Below are 14,290 nucleotides of genomic sequence, written 5' to 3'. Positions count from 1 at the left end.
GTGTGTCTCAGTGACAGCTCCTGTACGACCCATGTGTGTCTCAGTGTCAGCTCCTGTACGGCCCGTGTGTGTTTCAGTGTCAGCTCCTGTACAACCCATGTGTGTGTCAGTGTCAGCTCCTGTACGACCCGTGTGTGTCTCAGTGTCAGCTCCTGTATGACCCGCATGTGCTTCAGTGTCAGCTCCTGTACGGCCCATGTGTGTCTCAGTGTCGGCTCCTGTACGGCCCGTGTGTGCCTCAGTGTCAGCTTCTGTACGACCCATGTATGTCTCAGTGTCAGCTCCTGTACGGCCCGTGCGTGTCTCAGTGTCAGCTCCTGTACGACCCATATGTCTCTCAGTGTCAGCTCCTGTACGGCCCGTGTGTGTCTCAGTTTCAGCTCCTGTACGGCCCGTGTGTGTCTCAGTGACAGCTCCTGTACGACCCATGTGTGTCTCAGTGTCAGCTGCTGTACGGCCCGTGTGTGTCTCAGTGTCAGCTCCTGTATGGCCCGTGTGTGTCTCAGTGACAGCTCCTGTACGACCCATGTGTGTCTCAGTGTCAGCTGCTGTACGGCCCGTGTGTGTCTCAGTGTCAGCTCCTGTACGGCCCGTGTGTGTCTCAGTGTCAGCTCCTGTACGGCCCGTGTGTTTCTCAGTGTCAGCTCCTGTACGGCCCGTGTGTGTGTCTCAGTGTCAGCTCCTGTACGACCCATGTTTGTGTCAGTGTCAGCTCCTGTACGGCCCGTGTTTGTCTCAGTGACAGCTCCTGTACGACCCATGTGTGTCTCAGTGTCAGCTCCTGTACAGCCCGTGTGTGTCTCAGTGTCAGCTCCTGTACGGCCCGTGTGTGTCTCAGTGTCAGCTCCTGTACAGCCCGTGTGTGTCTCAGTGTCGGCTCCTGTACGACCCGTGTGTGTCTCAGTGTCAGCTCCTGTACGGCCCGTGTGTGTCTCAGTGTCAGCTCCTGTACGTCCCGTGTGTGTGTCTCGGTGTCAGCTCCTGTACGACCCATGTGTTTCTCAGTGTCAGCTCCTGTATGGATCGTGTGTGTCTCAGTGTCAGCTCCTGTACGGCCCGTGTGTGTCTCAGTGTCAGCTCCTGTACGGCCCGTGTGTGTCTCAGTGTCAGCTCCTGTACGACCCGTGTGTGTCTCAGTGTCAGCTCCTGTACGGCCCGTGTGTGTCTCAGTGTCAGCTCCTGTACGGCCCGTGTGTGTCTCAGTGTCAGCTCCTGTATGGCCAGTGTGTGTTTCAGTGTCAGCTCCTGTACGACCCGAGTGTATATCTCAGTGTCAGCTCCTGTACGGCCCGTGTGTGTCTCAGTGTCAGATCCTGTACGGTCAGTGTGTGTATCTCAGTGTCAGCTCCTGTACGGCCCGTGTGTGTCTCAGTGTCAGCCCCTGTACGGCCCGTGTGTGTCTCAGTGTCAGCTCCTGTACAGTCAGTATGTGTGTCTCAGTGTCAGCTCCTGTACGGCCCGTGTGTGTCTCAGTGTCGGCTCCTGTACGACCCGTGTGTGTCTCAGTGTCAGCTCCTGTACGGCCCGTGTGTGTGTCTCAGTGCCTGCTCCTGTACGGCCTGTGTGTGTGTCTCAGTGTAAGCTCCTGTACGGCCCGTGTGTGTCTCAGTGTCAGCTCCTGTACGGCCCGTGTGTGTCTCAGTGTCAGCTCCTATATGACCAGTGTGTGTTTCAGTGTCAGCTCCTGTACGACCCGTGTGTGTCTCAGTGCCAGCTCCTGTACGGCCCATGTGTATCTCAGTGTCGGCTCCTGTACGACCCGTGTGTGTCTCAGTGTCAGCTCCTGTACAACCTGTGTGTGTGTCTCAGTGTCAGCTCCTGTACGGCCAGTGTGTGTCTCAGTGTCAGCTCCTGAATGACCCGTGTGTGTTTCAGTGTCAGCTCCTGTACGACCCGTGTGTGTCTCAGTGTCAGCTCCTGTACGGCTCGTGTGTGTCTCAGTGTCCGCTCCTGTACGACCCGTGTGTGTCTCAGTGTCAGCTCCTGTATGACCCGTGTGTGTCTCAGTGTCAGCTCCTGTACGACCCGAGTGTATATCTCAGTGTCAGCTCCTGTACGGCCCGTGTGTGTCTCAGTGTCAGCTCCTGTACGGCCCGTGTGTGTCTCAGTGTCAGCTCCTGTACGGCCCGTGTGTGTCTCAGTGTCAGCTCCTGCACAGCCCGTGTGTGTCTCAGTGTCAGCTCCTGCACAGCCCGTGTGTGTCTCAGTGTCAGCTCCTGTACGGCCCGTGTGTGTCTCAGTGTCAGCTCCTGTACGGCCCGAGTGTGTGTCTCAGTGTCAGCTCCTGTATGACCCGTGTGTGTCTCAGTGTCAGCTCCTGCACAGCCCGTGTGTGTCTCAGTGTCAGCTCCTGTACAGCCCGTGTGTGTCTCAGTGTCAGCTCCTGTACGACCCATGTGTGTCTCAGTGTCAGCTCCTGTAAGACCCATGTGTGTCTCAGTGTCAGCTCCTGTATGGCCCGTGTGTGTCTCAGTGACAGCTCCTGTACGACCCATGTGTGTCTCAGTGTCAGCTCCTGTACGGCCCGTGTGTGTTTCAGTGTCAGCTCCTGTACAACCCATGTGTGTGTCAGTGTCAGCTCCTGTACGACCCGTGTGTGTCTCAGTGTCAGCTCCTGTATGACCCGCATGTGCTTCAGTGTCAGCTCCTGTACGGCCCATGTGTGTCTCAGTGTCGGCTCCTGTACGGCCCGTGTGTGCCTCAGTGTCAGCTCCTGTACGACCCATGTATGTCTCAGTGTCAGCTCCTGTACGGCCCGTGTGTGTCTCAGTGTCAGCTCCTGTACGACCCATATGTGTCTCAGTGTCAGCTCCTGTACGGCCCGTGTGTGTCTCAGTTTCAGCTCCTGTACGGCCCGTGTGTGTCTCAGTGACAGCTCCTGTACGACCCATGTGTGTCTCAGTGTCAGCTGCTGTACGGCCTGTGTGTGTCTCAGTGTCAGCTCCTGTACGGCCCGTGTGTGTCTCAGTGTCAGCTCCTGTACGGCCCGTGTGTTTCTCAGTGTCAGCTCCTGTACGGCTCGTGTGTGTGTCTCAGTGTCAGCTCCTGTACGACCCATGTTTGTGTCAGTGTCAGCTCCTGTACGGCCCGTGTTTGTCTCAGTGACAGCTCCTGTACGACCCATGTGTGTCTCAGTGTCAGCTCCTGTACAGCCCGTGTGTGTCTCAGTGTCAGCTCCTGTACGGCCCGTGTGTGTCTCAGTGTCAGCTCCTGTACAGCCCGTGTGTGTCTCAGTGTCGGCTCCTGTACGACCCGTGTGTGTCTCAGTGTCAGCTCCTGTACGGCCCGTGTGTGTCTCAGTGTCAGCTCCTGTACGTCCCTTGTGTGTGTCTCGGTGTCAGCTCCTGTACGACCCATGTGTTTCTCAGTGTCAGCTCCTGTATGGATCGTGTGTGTCTCAGTGTCAGCTCCTGTACGGCCCGTGTGTGTCTCAGTGCCAGCTCCTGTACGGCCCATGTGTATCTCAGTGTCGGCTCCTGTACGACCCGTGTGTGTCTCAGTGTCAGCTCCTGTACAACCTGTGTGTGTGTCTCAGTGTCAGCTCCTGTACGGCCAGTGTGTGTCTCAGTGTCAGCTCCTGAATGACCCGTGTGTGTTTCAGTGTCAGCTCCTGTACGACCCGTGTGTGTCTCAGTGTCAGCTCCTGTACGGCTCGTGTGTGTCTCAGTGTCCGCTCCTGTACGACCCGTGTGTGTCTCAGTGTCAGCTCCTGTATGACCCGTGTGTGTCTCAGTGTCAGCTCCTGTACGACCCGAGTGTATATCTCAGTGTCAGCTCCTGTACGGCCCGTGTGTGTCTCAGTGTCAGCTCCTGTACGGCCCGTGTGTGTCTCAGTGTCAGCTCCTGTACGGCCCGTGTGTGTCTCAGTGTCAGCTCCTGCACAGCCCGTGTGTGTCTCAGTGTCAGCTCCTGCACAGCCCGTGTGTGTCTCAGTGTCAGCTCCTGTACGGCCCGTGTGTGTCTCAGTGTCAGCTCCTGTACGGCCCGAGTGTGTGTCTCAGTGTCAGCTCCTGTATGACCCGTGTGTGTCTCAGTGTCAGCTCCTGCACAGCCCGTGTGTGTCTCAGTGTCAGCTCCTGTACAGCCCGTGTGTGTCTCAGTGTCAGCTCCTGTAAGACCCATGTGTGTCTCAGTGTCAGCTCCTGTATGGCCCGTGTGTGTCTCAGTGACAGCTCCTGTACGACCCATGTGTGTCTCAGTGTCAGCTCCTGTACGGCCCGTGTGTGTTTCAGTGTCAGCTCCTGTACAACCCATGTGTGTGTCAGTGTCAGCTCCTGTACGACCCGTGTGTGTCTCAGTGTCAGCTCCTGTATGACCCGCATGTGCTTCAGTGTCAGCTCCTGTACGGCCCATGTGTGTCTCAGTGTCGGCTCCTGTACGGCCCGTGTGTGCCTCAGTGTCAGCTCCTGTACGACCCATGTATGTCTCAGTGTCAGCTCCTGTACGGCCCGTGTGTGTCTCAGTGTCAGCTCCTGTACGACCCATATGTGTCTCAGTGTCAGCTCCTGTACGGCCCGTGTGTGTCTCAGTTTCAGCTCCTGTACGGCCCGTGTGTGTCTCAGTGACAGCTCCTGTACGACCCATGTGTGTCTCAGTGTCAGCTGCTGTACGGCCCGTGTGTGTCTCAGTGTCAGCTCCTGTACGGCCCGTGTGTGTCTCAGTGTCAGCTCCTGTACGGCCCGTGTGTTTCTCAGTGTCAGCTCCTGTACGGCCCGTGTGTGTGTCTCAGTGTCAGCTCCTGTACGACCCATGTTTGTGTCAGTGTCAGCTCCTGTACGGCCCGTGTTTGTCTCAGTGACAGCTCCTGTACGACCCATGTGTGTCTCAGTGTCAGCTCCTGTACAGCCCGTGTGTGTCTCAGTGTCAGCTCCTGTACGGCCCGTGTGTGTCTCAGTGTCAGCTCCTGTACAGCCCGTGTGTGTCTCAGTGTCGGCTCCTGTACGACCCGTGTGTGTCTCAGTGTCAGCTCCTGTACGGCCCGTGTGTGTCTCAGTGTCAGCTCCTGTACGTCCCTTGTGTGTGTCTCGGTGTCAGCTCCTGTACGACCCATGTGTTTCTCAGTGTCAGCTCCTGTATGGATCGTGTGTGTCTCAGTGTCAGCTCCTGTACGGCCCGTGTGTGTCTCAGTGTCAGCTCCTGTACGGCCCGTGTATGCGTCTCAGTGTCAGCTCCTGTACGACCCGTGTGTGTCTCAGTGTCAGCTCCTGTACGGCCCGTGTGTGTCTCAGTGTCAGCTCCTGTACGGCCCGTGTGTGTCTCAGTGTCAGCTCCTGTACGGCCCGTGTGTGTCTCAGTGTCAGCTCCTGTACGGTCAGTGTGTGTATCTCAGTGTCAGCTCCTGTACGGCCCGTGTGTGTCTCAGTGTCAGCCCCTGTACGGCCCGTGTCTGTCTCAGTGTCAGCTCCTGTACAGTCAGTATGTGTGTCTCAGTGTCAGCTCCTGTACGGCCCGTGTGTGTCTCAGTGTCGGCTCCTGTACGACCCGTGTGTGTCTCAGTGTCAGCTCCTGTACGGCCCGTGTGTGTGTCTCAGTGCCTGCTCCTGTACGGCCTGTGTGTGTGTCTCAGTGTAAGCTCCTGTACGGCCCGTGTGTGTCTCAGTGTCAGCTCCTGTACGGCCCGTGTGTGTCTCAGTGTCAGCTCCTATATGACCAGTGTGTGTTTCAGTGTCAGCTCCTGTACGACCCGTGTGTGTCTCAGTGCCAGCTCCTGTACGGCCCATGTGTGTCTCAGTGTCGGCTCCTGTACGACCCGTGTGTGTCTCAGTGTCAGCTCCTGTACAACCTGTGTGTGTGTCTCAGTGTCAGCTCCTGTACGGCCAGTGTGTGTCTCAGTGTCAGCTCCTGTATGACCCGTGTGTGTTTCAGTGTCAGCTCCTGTACGACCCGTGTGTGTCTCAGTGTCAGCTCCTGTACGGCCCGTGTGTGTCTCAGTGTCAGCTCCTATACGACCCATGTGTGTCTCAGTGTCAGCTCCTGTATGACCCGTGTGTGTCTCAGTGTCAGCTCCTGTACGACCCGTGTGTGTCTCAGTGTCAGCTCCTGTACGGCCCGTGTGTGTCTCAGTGTCAGCTCCTGTACGACCCATGTGTGTCTCAGTGTCAGCTCCTGTACGGCCCGTCTGCGTCTCAATGTCAGCTCCTGTACAGCCCGTGTGTGTCTCAGTGTCAGCTCCTGTATGGCCCGTGTGTGTCTCAGTGTCAGCTCCTGTACGGCCCGTGTGTTTCTCAGTGTCAGCTCCTGTATGGCCCGTGTGTGTCTCGGTGTCAGCTCCTGTACGACCCATGTGTGTCTCAGTGTCAGCTCCTGTATGGCCCGTGTGTGTCTCAGTGTCAGCTCCTGTATGACCCGTGTGTGTTTCAGTGTCAGCTCCTGTACGGCCCGTGTGTGTCTCAGTGTCAGCTCCTGTACGGCCCGTGTGTGTTGCAGTGTCAGCTCCTGTACGACCCCTGTGTGTGTCTCAGTGTCAGCTCCTGTACGACCCGTGTGTGTCTCAGTGTCAGCTCCTGTACGGCCCGTGTATGTGTCTCAGTGTCAGCTCCTGTACGACCCGTGTGTGTCTCAGTGTCAGCTCCTGTACGGCCCGTGTGTGTCTCAGTGTCAGCTCCTGTACGGCCCGTGTGTGTTGCAGTGTCAGCTCCTGTATGACCCGTGTGTGTCTCAGTGTCAGCTCCTGTATGACCAGTGTGTGTTTCAGTGTCAGCTCCTGTACGACCCGTGTCTGTCTCAGTGTCAGCTCCTGTACGGCCCGTGTGGATCTCAGTGTCAGCTCCTGTACGGCCCGTGTGTGTCTCAGTGTCAGCTCCTGTAGGGCCCGTGTGTGTCTCAGTGCCAGCTCCTGTATGACCCGTGTGTGTCTCAGTGTCAGCTCCTGTATGGCTCGTGTGTGTCTCAGTATCAGCTCCTGTATGGCCCGTGTGTGTCTCAGTGTCAGCTCCTGTACAGCCCGTGTGTGTCTCAGTGTCAGCTCCTGTATGGCCCGTGTGTGTCTCAGTGTCAGCTCCTGTACGGCCTGTGTGTGTCTCAGTGTCAGCTCCTGTACGACCCATGTGTGTCTCAGTGTCGGCTCCTGTACGACCCGTGTATGTCTCAGTGTCAGCTCCTGTACGACCCATGTGTGTCTCACTGTCAGCTCCTGTACGGCCTGTGTGTGTCTCAGTATCAGCTCCTGTACGGCCCATGTGTGTCTCAGTGTCAGCTCCTGTACGACCCGTGTGTGTCTCAGTGTCAGCTCCTGTACGGCCCGTGTGTGTCTCAGTGTCAGCTCCTGTACGGCCCGTGTGTGTCTCAGTTTCAGCTCCTGTACGGCCCATGTGTGTCTCAGTGACAGCTCCTGTATGGCCCGTGTGTGTCTCAGTGTCAGCTCCTGCACGACCCATGTGTGTCTCAGTGTCAGCTCCTGTACGACACATGTGTGTCTCAGTGTCAGCTCCTGTACGACCCATGTGTGTCTGAGTGTCAGCTCCTGTATGGCCTGTGTGTGTCTCAGTGTCAGCTCCTGTACGACCCATGTGTGTCTCAGTGTCAGCTCCTGTACGACCCGTGTGTGTCTCAGTGTCAGCTCCTGTATGGCCTGTGTGTGTCTCAGTGTCATGTCCAGTAAACACAGCGGGTAAAAGGGGAACGACTCTCTCCTGCCTGGGACAGTACAGTTTACATACATCTCCGTTATTTCCTCCAACTGTGGGTTGGTGTGCTGCGATGCGATTCGATAGAGCAGGACACACTATAGAGGAGTCAGTACCCATCCAGTCACCACTTTAGTTGGGCACAGTAAACGGTAAACTGATTACAGATGTGCTACAAAATGGTGTCCCCCAGCTGATGTGAAACATCTGGAATTGCATGAATACTAAAAGAATGTTCACCCCAACTGCTCTAACCCAAACCTCCTTCCACTGAATTCCAATAACCGCAATCCCTCAATGGACCAGTCATTACCACAATATAGATAAGATATACCTATCTGAGGCCGGTGTACAGAGTATGATGTACAGTTACACAGTGAGTGACCCTTACCCTGAATAAACAGTGACTCTGTACAGTTACACAGTGAGTGACCCTTACCCTGAATAAACATTGACTCTGTACAGTTGCAGTGAGTGACCCTTACCCTGAATAAACAGTGACTCTGTACAGTTATAGTGAGTGACCCTTACACTGACTACACAATGATTCTGTACAGTTACACAGTGAGTGACCCTTACCCTGAATAAACAATGATTCTGTACAGTTACACAGCGCGCGACCCTTACCCTGAATAAAAAGTGACTCTGTACAGTTACACAAAGTGACCCTTACCCTGAATAAACAGTGACTCTGTACAGTTATAGTGAGTGAACCTTACCCTGAATAAACAGTGACTCTGTACAGTTATAGTGAGTGAACCTTACCCTGAATAAACAATGATTCTGTACAGTTACACAGCGCGCGACCCTTACCCTGAATAAAAAGTGACTCTGTACAGTTACACAAAGTGACCCTTACCCTGAATAAACAGTGACTCTGTACAGTTACACAAAGTGACCCTTACCCTGAATAAACAGTGACTCTGTACAGTTACACAGTGAGTGACCCTTAACCTGCTGAATTGTGAGATGATGCTGGCTTCTTTGACGTTAGATATTACGCTGCAGCAGTGTCACTGAGCTTTGAAGCTGCTTTTTGGGTCTGTAACTTGTGACTCATAATGTTCCTGTAACGTGTTAGTGCCTTAGTCACTGGGCATTGCCTGCTGCCTAGTTTTGCATTCAGCCTATGTCGCACCCTGCTCCACTCACACACTCACCCGTATCTCTCTTTGGCCTCTGAGACCCTGTCCCTCTGACGCCGGTTCTTGAACCAGTTGCTGACTTGGGTGGTGCTGAGTCCCGTGGTCTCGGCCAAGTCCCGTTTCTCCCTGGGGGACGGGTACGGATTGTGGCTGTACCAGTCCCTCAGAACGCTGCGAGACTTCTCCTTGAAACAGTAGCTCGTCTCGTCCCCATCCCAGATGGTCCTGGGCAGAGGGAACTTCCTCCTGACGCGGTACTTGCCCACCGCGCCCAGGGGCCTCCCTCTCAGCTTCTCCGCCTCGGTGTAGTGGGCCCTCAGCCACAGCTGCTGGAGTTTAGGGTGGTTGTGTGGCAGGAACTGGTGGCCCTCCAGGATCTTGTAGAGTTCCCTGAAGCTGCCCCGATGGTAGGCCACCACAGCCTTGGCTTTGAGAACACTCTCATTTTTGTGGAGATGATCGCACGCAGGGAGGGACCACAGGAAGCGGCCTAGCCTGTCGATGTTGCCACACTGTTGGAGGACTTCACACACACAGGCCACCTGCTCCTGGGTAAAACCAAACGCTGGCAGCATGGACATCTCAATGCTTAGGAGTTGGTGGACCACACAAACCAGGGGACCTGTTGCTAGGATGGAAACCAAGTCAAGATCTTGTCCACTTTGGAGCACAATCCCTAGGCCGGGACTGAGAACAACACTTTCAGAGAAAGTCCAATATCCTAAACTACACACATCTTGGCACCGTTTTCAAACTGGGATCACGAGATTGGACGATGGAAGAATGGTCCCCACGTTTAGGGTTAGATGTGGGGGGGTCTACAACACTCAACCTCTATCCAGTCTTTAGGCCAAGGCTGAGAGTTTGTCCAAAGCCTGTAATTATCTCCCGGATTGAGCCAGTCCTTCGCCAAGAGCTGAAGCCAAAAAGGAAACTGACTCTGTCAAATCAGCTCTTGTGCAGTTCAGACAATCTCTCGAAAACAGCTCCGAACTTGAGGTAGACCCTTGGGAACACACTTTGAGCCAGTCCGATCAGGCAAGTAGCTTCAGGAGTCAGACCCGTGCCCTGATCGATACCCAGCCAATTCCAAGGGCAGTCTCCTCGGTCAAAGGTGAGATCCAACCCAAATCCTGGGGCTTCTTCCCAAAGAAATAATTGGCAGTATCTCCGCGAGTCGAATCCTCGCTTGGACAAAGCAATAGCTGTATGTGTGAGGAGGGAGCTACTAGAGACAGAGCTTTACAGAAACAGGCCCTGTGTCTCTCAGAGAAGGTAAAATGATCGTCCGTCCTGAATTATTCACCATGGAGACTCTCAGTCAGGGCAGAAACTTGACACCATTGGAGCTCAATCAAGGGTTGGACTGAGTATTGTTGAAGCCAGGGAGTTCAGGCAGTGAAGTATATTTAAAGAGACAGCGTCCCTCTCACAGGCCTTCTCAATCCAACAACTCCGTTTCCTCCCCAGTCCAACCCAGCCGATGGGGTTTACGCACCAAACCTTCATCAAAGGGAAGATTTTCAGATGCCATTTGCTGGAACAATTCAGGAAACACATCTGATCCGGGACCGAGCAGGTGGGATCTCTGTTTGCTGGTTAAAGAAAGACTCCCATTTCTCCCGCACCTTTCACCAACACAGGACGTCCCAGAGCGCTTCACAGCCAATGAAGTACTTTCGAAGTGTAGTCACTGTTGTAATGTAGGAAACGCGGCAGCCAATTTGTGCACAGCAAGCTCCCACAAACAGCAATGAGATAATTGACTGGATAATCTGTTTTAGTGATGTTGGCTGAGGGATCAATATTGGCCCCAGGACACCGGGGAGAACTCCCCCTGCTCTTCTTCCAATAGTGGCCATGGGATCTTTTACATCCACCTGAGGGGGCAGACGGGACCTTGGAAATTGCTAGAGTCTATAATTAAGAATAGGGTGACGGAACACCTTGAAAATGTTCAGTTGATCAGGGAGAGCTAGCATGGATTGTGAAAGGCAGGCCATGCCTGACGAACCTGATTGAATTTTTTGAAGAGGTGACTAAAGTAGTGGACAGGGGAATGTCTATGGATGTTATTTATATGGACTTCCAGAAGGCATTTGATAAAGTCCCCCATAAGAGACTGTTAATTAAGGTGGAAGCCCATGGAATTGAAGGCAAATTATTGACCTGAAATTGGCTGAGCGGCAGGAGAGAGAGTGGGGATAATGGGCAGGTACTCTAATTGGCAGGATGTGACTCGTGGTGTCCCGCAGGGATCGGTGTTGGGGCCTCAACTATTCACTGTATTTATTAATGACTTAGATGATAGGCGAGAGAGACACCTATCCAAATTTGCCGATGACACAAAGATAGGCGGCATTGTAGGCCGTGTAGATGGAAGCATAAAATTACAAAAGGATATTAATAGATTAAGTGAATGGGCAAAACCGTGGCAAATGGATTTCAATGTAGGCAAATGTGACGTCATCCACTTTGAACCTAAAAAAGATAGAACAGGGCACGTTCTAAACGGTGAACAGTGGAGGTCCAAAGAGACTTGTGGTTCCAGGTACATCGATCATTAAAATGTCATGAACAGGTACAGAAAATAATCAAAAAGGCTAATGGGATGCTGGCCTTTATATCTGGAGGACTAGAATACAAGGGGGTAGAAGTTATGCTGCAGCTGTACAAAACCCTGGTTAGACCACACCTGGAGCACTGGGAGACCACACCTGGAGCACTGTGAGACCACACCTGGAGCACTGTGAGACCACACCTGGAGCACTGTGAGACCACACCTGGAGCACTGTGAGACCACACCTGGAGCACTGTGAGACCACACCTGGAGCACTGGGAGACCACACCTGGAGCACTGTGAGACCACACCTGGAGCACTGTGAGACCACACCTGGAGCACTGTGAGACCACACCTGGAGCACTGGGAGACCACACCTGGAGCACTGTGAGACCACACCTGGAGCACTGTGAGACCACACCTGGAGCACTGTGAGACCACACCTGGAGCACTGTGAGACCACACCTGGAGCACTGTGAGACCACACCTGGAGCACTGTGAGACCACACCTGGAGCACTGTGAGACCACACCTGGAGCACTGTGAGACCACACCTGGAGCACTGGGAGACCACACCTGGAGCACTGTGAGACCACACCTGGAGCACTGTGAGACCACACCTGGAGCACTGTGAGACCACACCTGGAGCACTGGGAGACCACACCTGGAGCACTGTGAGACCACACCTGGAGCACTGTGAGACCACACCTGGAGCACTGTGAGACCACACCTGGAGCACTGGGAGACCACACCTGGAGCACTGGGAGACCACACCTGGAGCACTGTGAGACCACACCTGGAGCACTGTGAGACCACACCTGGAGCACTGTGAGACCACACCTGGAGCACTGTGAGACCACACCTGGAGCACTGTGAGACCACACCTGGAGCACTGTGAGACCCACACCTGGAGCACTGTGAGACCACACCTGGAGCACTGTGAGACCACACCTGGAGCACTGTGAGACCACACCTGGAGCACTGTGAGACCACACCTGGAGCACTGTGAGACCACACCTGGAGCACTGGGAGACCACACCTGGAGCACTGTGAGACCACACCTGGAGCACTGTGAGACCACACCTGGAGCACTGGGAGACCACACCTGGAGCACTGTGAGACCACACCTGGAGCACTGTGAGACCACACCTGGAGCACTGTGAGACCACACCTGGAGCACTGGGAGACCACACCTGGAGCACTGTGAGACCACACCTGGAGCACTGTGAGACCACACCTGGAGCACTGGGAGACCACACCTGGAGCACTGGGAGACCACACCTGGAGCACTGTGAGACCACACCTGGAGCACTGTGAGACCACACCTGGAGCACTGTGAGACCACACCTGGAGCACTGTGAGACCACACCTGGAGCACTGTGAGACCACACCTGGAGCACTGTGAGACCACACCTGGAGCACTGTGAGACCACACCTGGAGCACTGGGAGACCACACCTGGAGCACTGGGAGACCACACCTGGAGCACTGTGAGACCACACCTGGAGCACTGTGAGACCACACCTGGAGCAGTGTGAGACCACACCTGGAGCACTGTGAGACCACACCTGGAGCACTGTGAGACCACACCTGGAGCACTGTGAGACCACACCTGGAGCACTGTGAGACCACACCTGGAGCACTGGGAGACCACACCTGGAGCACTGTGAGACCACACCTGGAGCACTGTGAGACCACACCTGGAGCACTGTGAGACCACACCTGGAGCACTGTGAGACCACACCTGGAGCACTGTGAGACCACACCTGGAGCACTGTGAGACCACACCTGGAGCACTGTGAGACCACACCTGGAGCACTGTGAGACCACACCTGGAGCACTGTGAGACCACACCTGGAGCACTGTGAGACCACACCTGGAGCACTGTGAGACCACACCTGGAGCACTGTGAGACCACACCTGGAGCACTGGGAGACCACACCTGGAGCACTGTGAGACCACACCTGGAGCACTGTGAGACCACACCTGGAGCACTGTGAGACCAACACCTGGAGCACTGTGAGACCACACCTGGAGCACTGTGAGACCACACCTGGAGCACTGTGAGACCACACCTGGAGCACTGTGAGACCACACCTGGAGCACTGTGAGACCACACCTGGAGCACTGGGAGCAGTTCTGGGCCCCGCACCTTAGGAAGGATATATTGTCCTCGGAGGGAGTGCAGCGCAGGTTTACCAGAATGTTACCCGGACTTCAAGGGTTAAGTTACGAGGAGAGATTACACAAATTAGGGTTGTATTTCTTGGAATTTAGAAGGTTAAGGGTTAATTTGATCGAAGTTTTCAAGATATTAAGGGGAACAGACAGGGTAGAGAGAGAAACTATTTCCGCTGGTTGGGGCCTCTAGCACTAGGGGGCAGAGTCTAAAAATTAGAGCCAGAGCTTTCAGGAGTGAAATTAGGAAACACTTTGACACAAAGGGTGGGAGAAGTTTGGAACTCTCCTCCGCAAATGACAGTTGATGCTAGATCAATTATTAATTTTAAATCTGAGATTCATAGATTTTTGTTAACCAAAGATATTAAGGGATACAGGGCAAAGGCGGGTAGATGGAGTTAGGTCGCAGATCAGCCATGATCTCATTGAATGATGGAACAGGCTTGTGGGGCTCAATGGCCTCCTCCTGTTCCTATGTCTAATTAATTTTTACATTTATGCATTTTTGTGCTCCCTTGGGAATACAACTCTCCATGCACCTAATGTCCCGTCAAACACTCCCAGGGCAGGTACAGCACGGGTTAGATACAGAGTAAAGCTCCCTCTACACTGTCCCATCAAACACTCCCAGGGCAGGTACAGCACGAGTTAGATACAGAGTAAAGCTCCCTCTACACTGTCCCATCAAACACTCCAGGGCAGGTACAGCATGGGTTAGATACAGAGTAAAGCTCCCTCTACACTGTCCCATCAAACACTCCCAGGGCAGGTACAGCATGGG

At 54.4% G+C, this 14,290-nt stretch overlaps 1 protein-coding gene across 1 annotated transcript in view; it reads right to left on the bottom strand.

The window, feature by feature from the left end:
• The window catches only part of LOC147080910 (homeobox protein six1b-like), a 53,150-nt gene extending 43,065 nt beyond the window's left edge, over positions 1 to 10,085 (bottom strand). Inside the window, exon 1 of the mRNA XM_085981031.1 lies at positions 8,786 to 10,085. Within this exon, the coding sequence (XP_085837157.1) occupies positions 8,786 to 9,351 (566 nt within the window). The 5' untranslated portion in view covers positions 9,352 to 10,085. The remainder of the gene's footprint in view (positions 1 to 8,785) is intronic.
• Between the last annotated feature and the right edge of the window lie 4,205 nt (positions 10,086 to 14,290).

This window comes from Somniosus microcephalus, unplaced genomic scaffold, assembly GCF_052327205.1.
Source record: "Somniosus microcephalus isolate GS21.2 unplaced genomic scaffold, FLI_Smic_1.0 scaffold1004, whole genome shotgun sequence".
Taxonomy (NCBI): Eukaryota; Metazoa; Chordata; class Chondrichthyes; order Squaliformes; family Somniosidae; genus Somniosus; species Somniosus microcephalus.
The sequence above is the reverse complement of the archived record's forward strand: the minus strand, read 5'-3'. Positions and strand labels throughout refer to the sequence as shown.